General features: G+C 36.3%; 1 protein-coding gene across 1 annotated transcript in view; it reads left to right on the top strand.

Moving 5' to 3' along the window:
• Positions 1–1,481: 1,481 nt before the first annotated feature.
• Positions 1,482–17,743, top strand: part of LOC106061358 (adipokinetic hormone/corazonin-related peptide receptor variant I-like) — a 96,912-nt gene continuing 80,650 nt past the window's right edge. Inside the window, exons 1-2 of the mRNA XM_056042618.1 lie at positions 1,482–1,645; positions 5,545–6,049. Of these exons, the coding sequence (XP_055898593.1) occupies positions 5,589–6,049 (461 nt within the window). The 5' untranslated portion in view covers positions 1,482–1,645; positions 5,545–5,588. The remainder of the gene's footprint in view (positions 1,646–5,544; positions 6,050–17,743) is intronic.

Here is a 17,743-nt window from a genome sequence, read left to right as displayed (position 1 = left end):
ATACATTTAAACTCAAACATGACGTGAAAATACAATATTGATACAATAATAGTCATTCTGATCCAAGACCAACCGACCGCGTTAAATAACTAGCGACCAACTTCCTCACTTCTTTGAGAACAATAATATATAACTTTTATTACAATATAGATACATTTTAACTTCAGAGGAAATAAATAAATAGATTAGACTTAAGTCATAATAGAAAATGGTATTCTGAACTAATTTTAATCTTTAAAAAAAAACACGTCTTTTGATTCTGACGTTCTGGCGTGGTCTCCTACCTAAGACCGCTGACGACACTGCCACCTATCTTGCATCATTCACACTGCATAGCTAAACCTCACAATACCGTCAGCATAGACACATTTGAGACTCTGAATGAGGTCTATTGATTCCGAAATTATTTTCTCTACAGTAGTTGTAACAGATTTATTACTGGACCTCACGGACAACAAAAGAGTCGTTCTATTTGTATTGAAAATTCGTTATTGTTCTTAGCAGTTTGATTAAAATTAAATGGGTAATTTACGTTGATCTGTACCATTTTTAACGAGCATATATCAAGTCATTCCGTCTGTCTGTCTGGGGTAAAAATCTTATTTTGTCCCACTAACCATTCTAAGATCAAAACATTTTACAAACATGCTTTAAGTATGCTATATGGCAAATGCACTAGATCAGATCGGGTAATAACCATGCACTGTTGCACCTGACCAACAAGAATGGTGCTCTCTATCCATAGCCTACTTCAAAAGGTACAAAGTCCATAAGCCAAACCTTTTGGCATGGCCAATATATATTCTATATGGTATTCTATATGCATTTTGTAAAATTTTGAGCCATCGAAAATTAATTACATAATTGATTTATAACAATTGATTCAATTTCACTCAATACAAGCGTTTTTATTTTTAAGTTATTTTAAAAGATTTGTTTAAAAAAAAAGATTTCAAACAGTGATAAAGCCTAACAGAAAGTGAAACTGATTACAATCCACAATGGCATACGACTTTATATAACTGAAATAGAAGAATCGATCCAAAGAAAACTTCTGCTAATTTGTTATTTTGACTTCTCCTATTATTTAGTTTTACACAAGACTTGTTTGTCCCCCCCCCCCCCACTCACACGCTTTAGTTTAGGTCTAGTGTGAACTTATGAAGACGATATAGGTAAGTGGACAATAAAACGTTTGTGCAAGCACTTGAAATCAATGTAACAATAATTGGCAACAAATCACATTCTTTTTGTTCTGCTGCCGGAGATACATCTCTCTCTCTCTCTCTCTCTCTAACTCTTTCTTTTTCTATCATGTTGTTTTTCCTGTTATCATGTCTCTCGTGCTTCCCCCCGCTACCACCAGCCTATCTGTCTCACTCTGCAATTTTCCAGCTATAGTCTGGCGCGCACATTGGAAGCCATCGTCTGGTCACATAGCGACGTTCTGATTGGTCAACTGGCCGATGGAATATGTTTTGTTTCATTGACTGCACGCTACTTTTTAAAAAAATGTTACCAACCGCCTTTAATTTGACTTGTACATTAATTGCTGTAGAGAGTTGTACTGTTAAGTTGTGTAGCAATGTTTAGTTGGAAGCATGGTCGTGTGTTCAACTTAAAGTAATTAACACATTCTTCAAAGGTTACTTATATTTACTTCTGTGTACTTATATTGGTTCTGTGTACTTATATTGGTTCTGTGTACTTATATTGGTTCTGTGTACCTATATTGGTTCTGTGTACTTATATTGGTTCTGTGTACCTATATTGGTTCTGTGTACTTATATTACTTATATTGGTTCTGTGTACTTATATTGGTTCTGTGTACTTATATTGGTTCTGTGTACCTATATTGGTTCTGTATACTTATATTACTTATATTGGTTCTGTGTACTTATATTGGTTCTGTGTATCTATATTGGTTCTGTGTACTTATATTACTTATATTGGTTTTGTGTACTTATATTGGTTCTGTGTACTTATATTGTTATCTTATTCAGAAATCTTTGAATTGTAAAACATACACTGCTATGATGTCGATATTCTCTAAAACGTGTTCCTTATTATCTTTGGTAAGACATAAACATACAAGTACTCGTTACCTTGAAGGTGGCTTTCTATCTAGGATTAGGAAACCCGGTCTTGTCATCAGCATCGAAAACTCATTATTTTATTTGAATCTTTAAATTATCACTTTCGAACTTGTAAGTGTTAATTAACTATTAGGTGCTAATTACAAAGTAAGTCATTAAATCATTAAATAAGAAATCATAACATCATCATAAATCATAACATCACCATACATCATAACATTGTAATTTTTTCAATCTTGAATCAGAGCATAATAACGAATAAAGTCATGAATCGTTACATCATAACATCAAAACTCATAACATGAAAAATCATTATATCATATGTTATAAATCATAAAACAGAGGCGCCTCACGGAAACGCTTCAAAGACCAGCTTGCTCTAGTTGTGGCAAAATATGTAGGTCACAGCTGGGACTGAGCAGCCACGGGAAATACTGCATACCTCACAGATCTTCGGACTCGAAGACTAGCCCTATATATCCCCTATATATATATATATATATATATATAAATCATTACAACGGAAATAATTTTATCATAAATCATTATAACATAAATTATTATATCATTAATCAATATATCATATATAACACTATAAATAATTTATATAAAAAAATCCTTGAATAATTATCATTACATCATAAATCATTACATCCTAAATCGTTACATTAAAACTAAAAGCATTAGTAAGTCAGCATTAATTTATTTGGAATTTTTGTACTATTACAATAAGACATCAAATATAGGTCATCCATTACTTTAGCACTAACTACACATTTGTTATACATTTAAAAAAAAAACAACAACATTAGTGCCAACTATAAATTACATAATCTGTATTGACGTTCTAAAATGCGAGAAAACTAGAACTAGCTGTAATGATTTTAAAATGAGAAACTTTAGCCAAGGGAGAGTATATCCACTGCCTCTTATTTATAGTTTCTCCAACCTTTTAGACTTTCATTTGAGTGAATAAAATAAGTAACAGACTCCCAGCAAGATTTTTATGCAGATCATTGTACAACAAAGAGTTGGGGAGGGAAAAATGCCTCTAAAAGACACCAAATCCCAAGAAACCTATTTGTCGTGTCGTTATGGGTAGCACCACTGTCTGTTCCACAACTTAAAGCCATTCTTTTCAGTCGTCTGACGTTCATAGTAAATCTGTAAAGGTTAAGCCGCTCAAATCCCTGATGACGACTTCTTTTTTTTTCCTCCCTCGGTGTGTTCACTTGATACTTTCTGATACGATAGTATTGTATTTGATAGACAGATATTTGATACTAAGATAGTCTAGTATATATATTAGAAGTTAGACTATCTGCAAATTTTGATACTAAGATTGTCTAGTATATGCTTTAAGATAGACTATCCATATGTTTGTATACTAAGATAGTCTAGTATATGATAAAAGTTAGACTATCCAGATATTTTGATGCTAAGATAATCAGGTATATGTTATTAGTTAGACTATCCAGATATTTTGATACTAAGATAGTCTAGTATATGTTAGAAGTTTGCCACTCAGATAATTTGATAGTAAGATACTAAAGATAGTCTAGTAGGCCTATTTATTAAAAGTTTAGTTCGTTGCAGTATCTAGATACTTTGCTTTCAAGATAGTCTAGTATTTGTTTGGGCATCGGGCTATCCATATACCTTGCTCGTAAGATCTGTACATTATTGTTTGTAAGGACGTTGGAGTATCTAGATACTTTTCTTGTAAGATAGTCTAGTACTTTTTAGTTTATCTATCTGGATTCTTATTACATTCGTGACAAATCAAACTTTTACACGTGAGGGGTACAAGCACTGACTTACAAAGCGAGGGTTCCGAAGTTTAAATTCCCGTGTAGACTGAGATTTTTAATGTCGAAGTACTTTCAGAACGACCCAGACATTTACAAAAAACCACGCTGTACTTTCAGAACGAGGCTGACACCTTATAAATTTAATGACATATTTGTTCATGTTACTGATATTGTATATAAACAATCCGCTAGTTTCCGGGATGAATTAAAAATTCATTTCAACTAACTCTTTTTCATTTGAATTTCATAGAGAAATCGATCACAATTAAACTTGCCTAAGGAGACAACACCTTCTTCCCTAGTGCTATTAGAGCATGGAATGGGTTGCTTGAGCTAGTAAGGAAAACCAGTGACTTGTCAGAATTGAGGTCATTGGTTAATATGCATGACTAAATGTATGACGCGCAGGGCGTAACCATCTTCTTTTTTGAAGTAACGTCTGTATTATATAAGATAAGATTGGAAGGTTTGAGACGGGATTACTGTTGCTATTGGGCAATGGCCACTGTCAAAGAGCACACACTTGAACTGTATGTCCATTTCGCTAGGGCATCAGGGCTCGCGGGGACCTTCCTTCAGGGAGCGGTACTAGGGAGGCGGGAGGACAAGGTGATAGTGGACGACTTCGGGGGACGAGCGCGAATGTCATAAAAATAAAGTTTCCCTTTCCGACCTTGCAATCTATTGGGCAGATGATGTAAAGATGATTTAAAGGTCATTTATTTCTGTTGCCCATGGTTAACGAGGGTGTCATGTGGCCAGCACAACGACCAACCGCTTTTAGTTTTTCCAAACTAATGCCAGGTACCCATTAGAGCTGGATGGACCCAGAAGCTCACTAAAGATCCTGAAATTAAAAATCCCAGTCGTCACCAGGATTCGAATCGGCACCAAGCGCTTTACCACTCAGCCACCGTGCCTCCGGGACTATCATTGGGGGCGGAATTCTGGCCATGGCAGAAAACGGAGGGGATCCTGTTTGAGGCCTCAAGAGACTAAGAGACAGGGGGGAGGAAGTGAAGCTTGCCTTAACTTCGTGATGGAATAACACTATTGGTTTACAAAACGTTGATGTGTCTCACCACTTTGAAAACTGAAGTAAAACTTGTCAGCTTATTAAATTTATCTTCTTCAAGGTGTAATATGTTTAGGAGGTGGTGAGTGGGTCAACCGGCACAGAGGGGGCTTCAAGATAGAAGAAATTATTATTTCTAGTTTGTTGATTTTTTTTTTTGCCAAATGTTTCTGAATTATCAGTTACGTGGATTAAATGGTCACTTGATCAATATTAAAGGACTAGGGACTAAATCTTACATGCGGAAATATTTCAATACAGTATTCAATGTAGTCAAAGGGCCAATAGTACAAGTACCTGCATATGTTTTGTAACACTAATAAGACCTATAACACTAGAGGCTGATAAGCATAATGAGATTTCTCACAGCGTAAATAGTCTATGCTTACGGCCCGCGGGCCTCGTGTATTGCTATGGCCGCCCCAAGACATGTTCATAATAGTTACAATGCTTGATGAATACAACATACCATGGTTTTCGTTTTAATAGTGTCTTTTAAAGTTTATTAACAACTTTTGTCATTTTAAAAGTCATTTAATACATTTTGCTTTTCGTGTTTTAGGACTGATACAAATATATGTGGATATAGAACAACTGCTGGTCAGGATGGTCATACTTAAGAGACATTGTTTCCATAGTAACGGATCAAGTGCTTTCCTTAACGTGGCTGAAATGGACACGCTAAAGCTAGTGACGTCATTGACGATGAACGCCTCGGACGAAGACCTTGACATTTTAACACCGTCGAGGCCCGGTTGGGAGGTAGACTACGAGCTTCTTCTTGGGCCAAACGTGACCTGCCTCACCGAGGAGCTGACGTTGCCTCGGGAGATGACCTTCACCGAGGACAACATGTTCTCCGTGGTGGCCTACTGCTGCCTCTTTGTAGTCTCCTTGGTGGGCAACCTCATGGTGTTCACCACCCTGTGGGGCAGCAGGCACTCCAGAGTGAACCTTTGCATACTGCATCTGTCCATAGCGGATCTGTTCGTGGCCTGTGTCTTCTTACCTCTTGAGACCACGTGGCATATCACTGTGTCCTGGAGAGCCGGGGATATAGCCTGTAGGTGAGTCATTCTTTCTTTTTAAAGCCTTCCTTACGTCAGTGGTTCTCAGCATTGCATTCACGGCCAGTTGGAGCAACTAATAATCTATTTTATGATGAACAATACTGTCAATACACATAAGAAAAACAAAACTTCATTTGCCTAAACACGCGCTAGAAAATTAAAATAATAATAATAATAATCTTTATTGTCCATATGGACATTTGTCTTACAATTTGTGCATTACACCAAACAAAACATTGTAACTAGAAAGAAAAAAAAATGTACATTCACACCAGACTAACTCATAATTTACTTGTGAAAAATTTATATCAAATTGTCTCTATTTAATGATTTAATTGCAAGGGGAACAATAGAGTGTTTGTGTCTGTTTGTCTTTGCTATCGGTGTCTTGTATCTCTTTTGTGATGGTAAAATCACAAAAATCCTTTTTAGCTTTTTGTTATGGATGTTTGTCTGTAAAATACTTTTGAAAAAACAAAGCTTATCTAAGGTAAAGAATAACTAATTATTGCCATTTATCTAAAAAATTGCATGGATTAGCTCCCTTTCAGCTATTAAAAATATTAAATAGTACTAAATGATTAACTATTTGGATAATTTTTGGATTGAGCTGTGTATTGTAATCGAATATGAATAATTATGTAAAATCTCAACTTAATACGAGAATCTGGGTGTAAAAACATGTCAGAACGTAATAAGTGTATTAAATCCATATAGATCCACATCTCTCATTAAATAGAATTTATTTCCCTTATTTCGAAAGCAAACAAAATACATCAATCACCAACAATTAATTAACTAATAGTTTATTTATTGATTCCTGTCTTGTCAGGTGCAATGACATAATTGATCAGGGAATATGAAAATGGGAGGAAAAAACATATATATAGAAACGTTTTACGTTTTGCGCGGTCTGAATGCCGAAGCAAATTTGATGTTCTTTAAGAACAAGGTGTGCGATAGGAGCAATAGTTGTTCCTTGACGTTCGCAGATACGACTTTCGCGGAAAGGTTATACCAAGGGTTTAAAAAAAATAATGAAAAAATAAAATACTCCCGTGTTTGTTAATTTTTTTCAACATGTTTTTTTCCCCCGCGTTAACTATGTGAAATTAAATACCCCGGAAATTTTAATTTTGGCTGGCGGTCTCGGAACGTATCCACCTCGGAAGTCAAGCAAACACTGGCCTATATTTCTTTATTAATTTTCATTAAAGAAATCAATTTGTCAAAAGTTGCATTTATATTACACTATGAATGACCGATAACTGGTTCAAACTTGATCACTACGTATTTTCCTATTCAAATCCGATTGTATTTCGTTAATTTACGAAACAAATGATGTTAATTGGTCGTTTCCGGCTACTTGTTTTTATTGATGTCAATGTGAACTGTTAAACAATGAATCGACCGAAACTGGACAGTATTTGAAACCAAAAATGTGTGGTAATTGGTATCAAATAAATCCCTGGAAGGCTCCCAAAATATTGAGTAACAAGTCTTAGTTAATGAAAGAATAGCTGAAGGTGACAAGGAAATCTACGATCGCAGGGCCCTTATCAGGAGCGGGGCCTGGGAAGGTTGCCCCACTTGCCACCCCCTAAGGCCGCTACTGACTATCCCAGTCTTAACCGAGATTCGAAACCCCTAGGTTCGAAGGCCAAGCGCTTTAACGCTCGTTTAAAACGCCCCCAACTAAAATATAAATTTAGGAATTTTAACATTCTTTCAAAGAGTCTTGGACGCTGACTGCAGAGCTAGAGAGGAGGATCCTAGCAATGGAATTGAGATGCTACAGAAGGATCCTTGGTATCACATTCAAAGACCCCATCACAAACCAAGAGATTAGAGACAGAGTTACTGCAGCGATCGGATCCCTTGATGACCTGCTAACTATTGTAATAAAAAAAAACGCAAGCTTAAAATCTATTACAAGATCATCGCGGCTCGCAAAGACCTTCTTTCAGGGAACAATACCAGGAAAAAGGAGAAGATGCAGACAGAGAAAGCGATGGGAAGACAACATAAAAGAATGGACGGGCCTGCTATTGAAAGAGGTTCTAAGGCAAAAGATAGGGTGGAATGGAGAAAGACGGTCGACGAGTCTTGTTTGGTGCTCCAACGGTCCAACAGATAGGTAAAAGGGTAACATTCTTTTCAAACTCTTAAAGGATCAGATTATTTATATTACAAGATAGGAAGGGATGAAAAACTACGACATTTGAATACTACCCTAAATAAAACGTCATCACTGTAATCAGAACCGGACACAACAGAATAAGACTGTCTGGACGAGAGAAACCTGCACTTGTGGAGCATTACCAGAGAATGCTGACCATGTTCTTCAAAGCTGCATACTATATCAAGAGGCCCGAACAAAACTCTGGCCCCAAAACCCTCCTTTAGAACAAGAGCTATACGAGAGCTGCCTGATCTGTAAACCACTTCGCAGATATAAGATTACTGACCTAAACCCTACGGCATGTAAATTGAGAACGAAAAAGAAGAAGACTGTATTTTATTATGAAACATAAATATTATAACAACATTATATAATATCATGACCCTGAGGATGTATAATATCTGAAGTTTGTTTTTATTCTTATGAAAGTCTTTTTAAACTTCAAACTATCTCCAAAAATGAATTCACAACATGTTCATTAATACCGTTGAAACATGTTTCAATGTCCTTGACTTTCAAGATTTTCCCCAACAGTTGAAGTATTCTGTTACAGATTTTTGACATCTGGAACATAGAAATAAGTTTGTTCTATTCTTTCAAGCTTTTTTTTTTAAAACTGAAAAAAAAATTTTCGTTTTATTTGTCAACATCTGAGAGAAACTGGATAACGACCTTGGATGTTGACCCTAATTACTGATCATCATTGCACGGCGGACGTCAAAACGGAGTTCGATTTCCTGTAACGACAACGGCTGAGTCTTACAGCTTGTAATTTTATACCGTTTTGTCCCGCGTTTTTTTTTTTTTTTGTGTTAGTTTGTTTTTTTTTTATAGATAGTTAAAATCACAGACCTAACATTTTCTTTTACACTATTCCATTTTACACCAACTAAAAGCAGAGTTTACTTGCAATGGCTCAAGACTTCAAAACTTGTCAACACCTTAATTAGAAAGTGCAAGTCTTATTCAATCATTGACTATTTAAAAGTAAATGAACAAACTACTTTATGTTTAAAAATTTTTTACCATGTGAAAATTCAGAAGTCTAGCAACTATATTTCTTATCTAATGTTCGGTTGTAAATTAAGAAAATACTTTTAGAATGTACTTCAAACGTCGTAGAGGAAAAAAATTGGAAAACAAAGCAATTAGTTTACTATTTTACAAGTTGGGATGCTTAAGTCATACATGCATATATACATGCATATAAAACATATCTATCTATCTATCTATCTATCTATCTATCTATCTATCTATCTATCTATCTATCTATCTATCTATCTATCTATTCGGCATTCGTATAGATATAGATGTGTGTACAACTTTGAAATATAAATTTGCACCGGATTAAAAGTTCTGCATCTGTCCTTGACCTTTAGATCTGCTGGTTAAGTCTTAATGATGTTTGACGCTATTTGAACTAGAGCAAGGAGACGTAACTCTTCTCTCAGGGGAATGTTTCTATTGTTACAAAATCTAATTTATTACTAATCAATACGTCTACGCCAATCTTGATCTCAAAAGAGAAAAATAACAAAGCAATTTCATTCATAAGTTAAGAAAAAGTATTTGAATAAAGGGTCTTTCCATTTTATTTTTTTTTAAAATCTAGATCCTAATTAATGATCAATGAAGTGAAACTGATTTACTGCTTTAGTGCGCTGACTTTTACATGAACGATTGCCTTGTTCACCAGTGATTCAATGGCGCAATGCGAGAAATACCAAGATACAAGAAAAACTGTCAAGATCTCCAATAGAGTAGCCGTCTTTATCAACCGCTTTGGTTGTTTTCCACAGATTTAAAAGAACAATGTGATCATGAAAATGAGAGTCCATCTAGTTCTTTTCTACACAATTCTGATTTTATCTACCACAAGGATTCTTTTAAGCAGACTTCCAAATAAAAATCTGTGACAGTTCGTAGGGGTGCAATGACAGTTGGTAAGGGCGGTGTGACAGTCCGTAAGGGTGCTGTGACAGTCCGTAGGGGTTCTGTGACAGTCCGTATGGGCGCTATAACAGTCCGTAGGGGTGCTGTGACAGTTCATATAAGGGTACTGTAACAGTCCATAGAGGTGCTGTGACAGTTAGTAGAGGTGCTGAGACAGTTCGTAGAGGTGCTGAGACAATTCGTAGGGGTGCTATAACAGTCCGTAAGGGTGCTGTGACAGTCCATAGGGGTGTTATAACAGTCCGTAAGGGTGCTGTGATAGTCCGTAAGGGTTCTATGACAGTCCGTAGTGGTGCTATTACAGTCCATAGTGGTGCTGAGTCAGTTCGTAGAGGTGCTGAGACAGTTCGTAGAGGTGCTGAGACAGTTTGTAGAGGTGCTGAGACAGTTTGTAGAGGTGCTGAGACAGTTCGTAGAGGTGCTGAGACAGTTTGTAGAGGTGCTGAGACAGTTTGTAGAGGTGCTGAGACAGTTCGTAGAGGTGCTGAGACAGTTCGTAGAGGTGCTGAGACAGTTTGTAGAGGTGCTGAGACAGTTCGTAGAGGTGCTGAGACAGTTCGAAGAGGTGCTGAGACAGTTCGTAGAGGTGCTGAGACAGTTTGTAGAGGTGCTGAGACAGTTCGAAGAGTGCTGAGACAGTTCGTAGAGGTGCTGAGACAGTTCGTAGAGGTGCTGAGACAGTTCGAAGAGGTGCTGAGACAGTTCGTAGAGGTGCTGAGACAGTTCGTAGAGGTGCTGAGACAGTTCGTAGAGGTGCTGAGACAGTTCGTAGAGGTGCTGAGACAGTTCGTAGAGGTGCTGAGACTGTTCGTAGAGGTGCTGAGACAGTTCGTAGAGGTGATGAGACAGTTCGTAGAGGTGCTATGACAGCACACTTTTCGCAGTCAGCAGCTGTTCTTTCAATTCGGTCAATTTCTTTACGTTTTACAACCAGCTTTTTTTTTTTTTTTTGACAACCCTTTCTGCGTGCCTTGTAGGATGACTTTTGACAGTGAGCCTTGCCTTGCAACCAACCAAAACAACTTAGCTTTTATGTCTTCCAAGTTTTGAGGTATTGGCCTGTTTGCCCGACCAAGTGTTGTAAAAGTACACATTTATTTGTCTTCTTTTCCTGATATCTCATACCCAACATTTCTCTCTAGCATTTACTCTTTTTTACTCAAGCTGACAAGAACTTCGGTACAAAGATCAGGATGTGTGCTCCCCACCAATGTTAGCTAGTTTTGTATTAGTAGAATATATGTTTAAGTCTTTAAGAAAAAACCCATTGTCTCCCTGGTCCTGAAATGGGTGAATGTACCGAACACTTTTAAGTTAATCTTGGCTTAGAGTTAGACTTACTGTTGGATTATTTAGAAACTACAAGAATGAACTCAAAAGAAGGATTAACGAAAAAAAAATTAACAAGTAGTCCGACTGTTTTTTTTTAAGAATTTCTTTTTTTCCCCTCTTCATTCATAACTTAAGTTTCGTAGTAGAGAAGCTTAAATCAATAATCCGACAGAGTCACATCTGTAGTATTTCAAGCTTGGAAATCTCCTCCTGGTCTAGACACACATTCTCATCTGGTACACAAAATCTGACACACATACTCATCTGGTACACTAAATCTGACACACATTCTCATCTGGTACACAAAATCTGACACACATACTCATCTGGTACACTAAATCTGACACACATTCTCATCTGGTACACAAAATCTGACACACATTCTCATCTGGTACACAAAATCTGACACACATTCTCATCTGGTACACAAAATCTGACACACATTCTCATCTGGTACACTAAATGTGTGTGTTAGGGGAAGGGGAGGATGCTCACACTAAGGGGAATCACAAGACAAACGAATTAACAAAACAACGAAACCAAAAGCACCTCTCTACAATCTGAACTAATCGTATTTAATCACTAAGTACTTAGAGAAGATGCCTGCCTGGTCGTATGGTATTCACCTCGGACTGTCATCACAATGGTTTCGTGTTCAAACCCTACCCACGGCCTCTCCCTTTCGTCATTCAGGAGTTAGATTGGAACAAATGATGTATACATGAACGATCAAAATGAATGAATAAAATAACTTTTTGAAACATCCTCATTGGAATCTAGATATTAATAGACTTTGTCTATATACATTTATCTATCTCTATTTTTCACAGTTACAATGGCAGTATGTGGTTACTCGGTATCTCGGTTGTCTCGGTATCTATCAAAGCTGTTAGATGACTTAGGTGAAGGAATGAAGAGATCTCTCTTATTTACATATTAAAATAACTCGAATACACACGTTGAAATCGTTAAAAGAAAGATTGAACAGACAGACACTAGAAACACAAACAGTAGAAACACACAAGATAACCTGATTTCAATAATAGATTCACAAAAGCAGACATAAGCTAAGAAATTTGAAACTATTTTGAACGACCCCACTTATTGTCTACCCTCCCTAAAATTTTGTTTCTCCAAAAATCGTAAAAGCAGCGAGAACTCTATTTTTAACTTTTTTTTTCTTTTTTTTTTGTTTAGTTCTATGGGAAATTTATGTTGGTTTGTTTCACGTGATTCGGATGTTCCTTCAGAGTGGAAGATAATTTACTTTCTAGTCCAAACCTCCGGCAGGACGACAGGGGATGACAGCGCGCATAACACACTGGCAAATAATGCGTAACTAGATATCTTGTGTTTTGAAAATGTGACGTGTATAACACGTGACGAACTGTGTAGCAATAGGACTTGACATATGTGTGAGAATACAACCTCATTTTTAATTAAAAAGAAAAGTCATATCAGGTCATAGCAAGCCTCGCCAAACCCCAGGAGATCATAACAGATTACATCATGCAACATGAGATATAACAGGTCACATCAAGAGATCAAAGATCACAGAACGTCACATCCGATCCTTTTGGTCACCGCATTTCAAAGCAGGCCACAACTTGTCATCAAATGTAAAACTCCACAAAAAAAAAAAAGTCCTGAGTTCAAGTGATTTGTTTTTCAATCGCATTTTTTTTCCTTATAGAAGATCGATTGACGAATCGCATATCAAGGAGTACCGTAGAAAGTAGTTGACCGTGCTAGGCAGTGTCAAGATCTGGAATCGAATAGGATGGATGTAGCGGATCAATTACCTTATTCATCAGAGGTAGATCAAGAATTTGAATAATTTATACCTTAGATGCCAAGTTTCTTGAAACTCTTATCAAGTCTGTCAAGTATCGCAGAGAAAAAAATCGATACTACCAGAACCCTCACAAACAGTAATAATAAATGTAACATATCGCACTCCTTGAGTATCGTTGTATCAAGATATTCTTTTTAGTAGTACATTAAATACAAGATAATTTATTATGCATTTTAAGCCTCAGACTAGCAAAGGTGCACGCTAAGTGACATTTGTTTTAAACACTACAAAGATAATAGAGTAAATATATTATTCAAACAGTTTCAAGAGACAGGGGCGTAAAAAAAGGCCACGAAAAAAAAACTGGATCGAGGATTGGGTGAAGTGGGGGGGGGGTAAAAAATATGTAAGAAAAAAATACATAAAATGACGTCAACAGCCACTTTTAAAATCTTTTGTAATCACACTTTTTTTTAATATTAAAACTTCAATTATGCATTATAAAACACAGAGAGACATAGACAGAGAGACAGAGACAAAGAGAGAGAGAAAGACATAGAGAGAAAAAGCAATCCTATATCTTTTTGTAATATAAAATCATTGCTCAAAAAGTATCTGTCAAAAGTTTCTATAAATACATAGCATTGTTATTTTGAATATAACGCTGGGTCCTATATACAGGTAGACCAGGGGCGTAGCTAGGGATATGGGGGCCCGGGGGGATTGACCTCTTTGGGGGCTCCTTGCATTTTGACATTCGACATCATGACATGAGATAATGTACGTAAAAATAAATGAGCCCAAAATTAAATTGGTACCGTATATCACTAAAGTTAACAAAAAAATAATCATTTAAGACTCTTTTAATGAATAATACCGTTGTTTATTAGCTAAATAATGCACATGTGACAAACCACAATTTATGTGTCTTCAAGTCTGTGCTTTCTGTGCAGCAAAGACATCTATAACATCATCTACATCAATACTGTCTAGTATTTGTGACTCCATTGACATTAAAGCCATGCTGCTAAGCCTTTCTTGCGTCAATTTTCTCCTGAGATAGTTTTTGATGAACTTGAGCTTTGAGAATGATTTCTCACATGACGTAATGGAAGTGACCTAAGTTAGCAGCATTCGGAGGTTGCAAAATATGAGCACACATCATTACCATATGAAGCCTGCTTCCTCAATATGTCTATTGTTTGTTGATGAAAAGTGCTCGTGCATCAATGACATCATTGAACAAGCGATTCGTCTGTATTTCATCATACAAGCAGGAAAAGTAACAGTTTGTCATCAGCGTGTCATCATTCGTAGACTCCAACAGGTGTCTTGTTTCAAGCAGAAACCCAAAGGTGTCCACATGGTTTTCCAGCATTTCCAATCTGCCCCTTCATCTCCATAGAACTCTGTATAGCACATCTGTCACAACACGTTTGTATTTCAGTTCTATTGACAGTCCTACATTAGAAATTAACTCCCCATCAAGTCTTTTCTTTCTTCTGGTTGTTTTGTAACAGGAGCTCATTAGCATTCACCACCTTCTTTTGCTTTTTCGATGACTTGGGTTTTTGTCCGTTTCTCATCATTTTGTCAGAAAGGATGAACTGGTTTTAATTTCTTCAGCAGCTTCCCGTATGTGCAGTCCAGACTTTTGTAGTTTCTTCGGAACTATATTTATTGGGCGCAGGAGATTTGACCAGAATTTCAGAAAGCAAAAAATTCTAAATCTTCCACTGCATGAAGAAGATTCTGTGCACTGCTACAAGTGTCCATTCTTTCAGTCCTTGATTCAGAAAGTTTGTCCAACAGCTTGAGGATTTTGTCGAGGTGCAAGGAAACTGCCGACGTAGCTTCTTGTATTATTCTTTGTTAAAACTCCTGGCTTCATCTTCTTTCAGTTTGGCCCATCTGCAGGCCAGACAGACGGCCACTCATTGTGGCTGCGTTATCCTAGGTGTGACCTCTGCAGCACGCTGTTTTGTATCCTCACTCTGGTCAACTCGGCATAGGGGAAATTCCCATAGAAAATAAAAAATATGCCACTATTGTGAAATTTCCTCTGACGAATAGGCACACATTTAGTTTTTTTTTAATTTCCCACCCTTGCAATTCACTCTTTTATCACTCCATAAGAACAGTTTTTCTTTTTATTTGGATTGAGGAAAGATGAATAGAGGGGTGATAACTCGAGTGTAAAGTTTAAAATGAAATTATAGAAGACAAACCCGAATAATGGAAAATTCTAGGATTATTAAGAATAAGTATTGTATCTGTTATAGCCAATTACGTACATTTTGCTTCAAGGTTAATTCGCGTAAGCTTAAAATACTCGTCATTTAAATCTATTATTAGTAAAGGTAACAAGATACCTGGAATTCGCTGTATATCATACAGTTTTATTCGTGGCAACAAAGAGAGACATATATTTAACTCTCGCTGCAGGCACATTTTTGATCTCATTTGAAAGGAAAATAAATCGGCAACATATGTATAAAAAATTTGCGTTTTTAAAATGTAATAATAACTTTAAAAAAAACTTTTGATCTCTGTGGGAAAAAATATTTTTAAAATGTCAACAAAATCAACATAATGATAGATTTAGATCTAAGTTTAGTCTTTGTTAAAAATTAAATCCTTAAATGTTGAAAAAAAGACACCCGTTGACACTATTTGTCAGTAATATATATTTATTAATTTATGTATTTACAAACAAATTCGGAAACTCATTTGAGGGCCCCCCTCAAGTGGGGACCCGGGGGGGGGATCTTCAAATTCTCCCCCCCCCATCCCCCCATCCTTGCTACGGCACTGAAGTAGACAAATACATTTTCACCATTTTCATAAAGAATATCAGAAGCGTTATCGCTAGGCGGTGGTGTCGAATCCAGAGTCACAGGTTCGTGCCTCGGTCGGCGCATTCCCTTATTTTCGTAGCATTTTAATTCACTACTTTCTCTCTTAAAAACTTGTTCCCTGGTGCTGCTATCCGTTTATGTCTAATATATGTATGTATCACATTTGTTTAAGCACCTAGCTTCAACTCCATATTTAATTTTAATAACTAACAAATTGACATCTAGATATCACGATAAAAATGTGTATGCGAATTGTTATTTTCGTGACGTGCTATTAAGTACAAAGCAAGTGAACGCCTAATGATTTACATTCAAATAAGGACAAGAAACCTTATTATTGAGTGAAAGGTTTGTCATCAAGTGAAAAAGAAACAAATGTTGACAGATTCTTTGGTTCTGACTTTTATTGCATTTTAATTTTCCCGCACGAAGGTCAAAGGAAAAAAACAACCTCTTAATAGATTGTTTATCTTATCATAATCAATTTTCGTTTAAAAAGACCTAGAATGCAAATTGTATATTGTCACAGTCTTAGTTGACATTGCATGATCTAAAGTTCACGTCATGTTAATAGTTTAAAAGATACGTGGAATTCCTGATGTAGAAAACAGGAAGTAGAGTGAACAAAGTTGACTTTGAGTCAAGTCAAGTCAAGTTAGTAAGGTCTTGCTCCCGGTCCGGGAAGGTTGGACGTTCCTTCCTGGACTGGTGTATATATGTATATAGCATGAAAGTCGATGGACTAGTCATGGTTGATTAATAATATTTGAGAGTTGATTTCATAATGTGCTTATTGGATATTAAGGTATTATTCGTATTTCAATGGATATCTATAGTTGAAGCTCCAGTGTCACTAGTAGTAATTGTTCTTATTGTTACCCGCTGAGATGCGGACGTGATTGATACTTTTGATACCGCTGTTATGCGGATAGGATTATTATTTCTTGACTTGTAGCACTAACAAGGAGTGCAGTATATTATTATTATGTTGTAAATAAAATCTTCATGTTGTCTGCTGAACGGACTTGAGTCAGTCGTATAGTGTTTGTCTCGTCACGTGTCTAGAGTACTTCAGGAAGTAAGAACCCAGTATTACACCATTCAATCAGTCTCTAATATTCAACGTTCATTTACATATATAACGCACATTTAAAAAAAAATAAAGTTTAAATATACAGTAGTTCGTGTTATGAAAAATAATTATGGGATTAGTTTTTTTTTTCTTTGCGAGACTATTTCTATCAATTAAAATTAAGACCATGTCTTGAATATATTTCTTGTATTCTTGAGCTATAGTTAGTGAAACAAGAATTATTTACATATATAGTGAAGCGTGGATGAAGATTACACTGATCGTATTTTCAAAGAACCTATTCCACCTTTATTATGGTGATTTGGTTTTTGAATATTTCGGCCCCTCTTTGAATGTTGATAGTTACTTTGACAGCAAATAATGCAAAACAAGAATCCTTTCTTTGCTATATTGCTTTTACAAATCAAAACAATGCCATGGTTTGAATATCCTTGCCTATATGCGGATCCGTTGGGGATCGACTCTGGGTTTGTGTGAT

This window comes from Biomphalaria glabrata, chromosome 9, assembly GCF_947242115.1.
Source record: "Biomphalaria glabrata chromosome 9, xgBioGlab47.1, whole genome shotgun sequence".
NCBI lineage: Eukaryota > Metazoa > Mollusca > Gastropoda > Planorbidae > Biomphalaria > Biomphalaria glabrata.
This window is presented reverse-complemented; position numbering and strand designations above follow the sequence as displayed.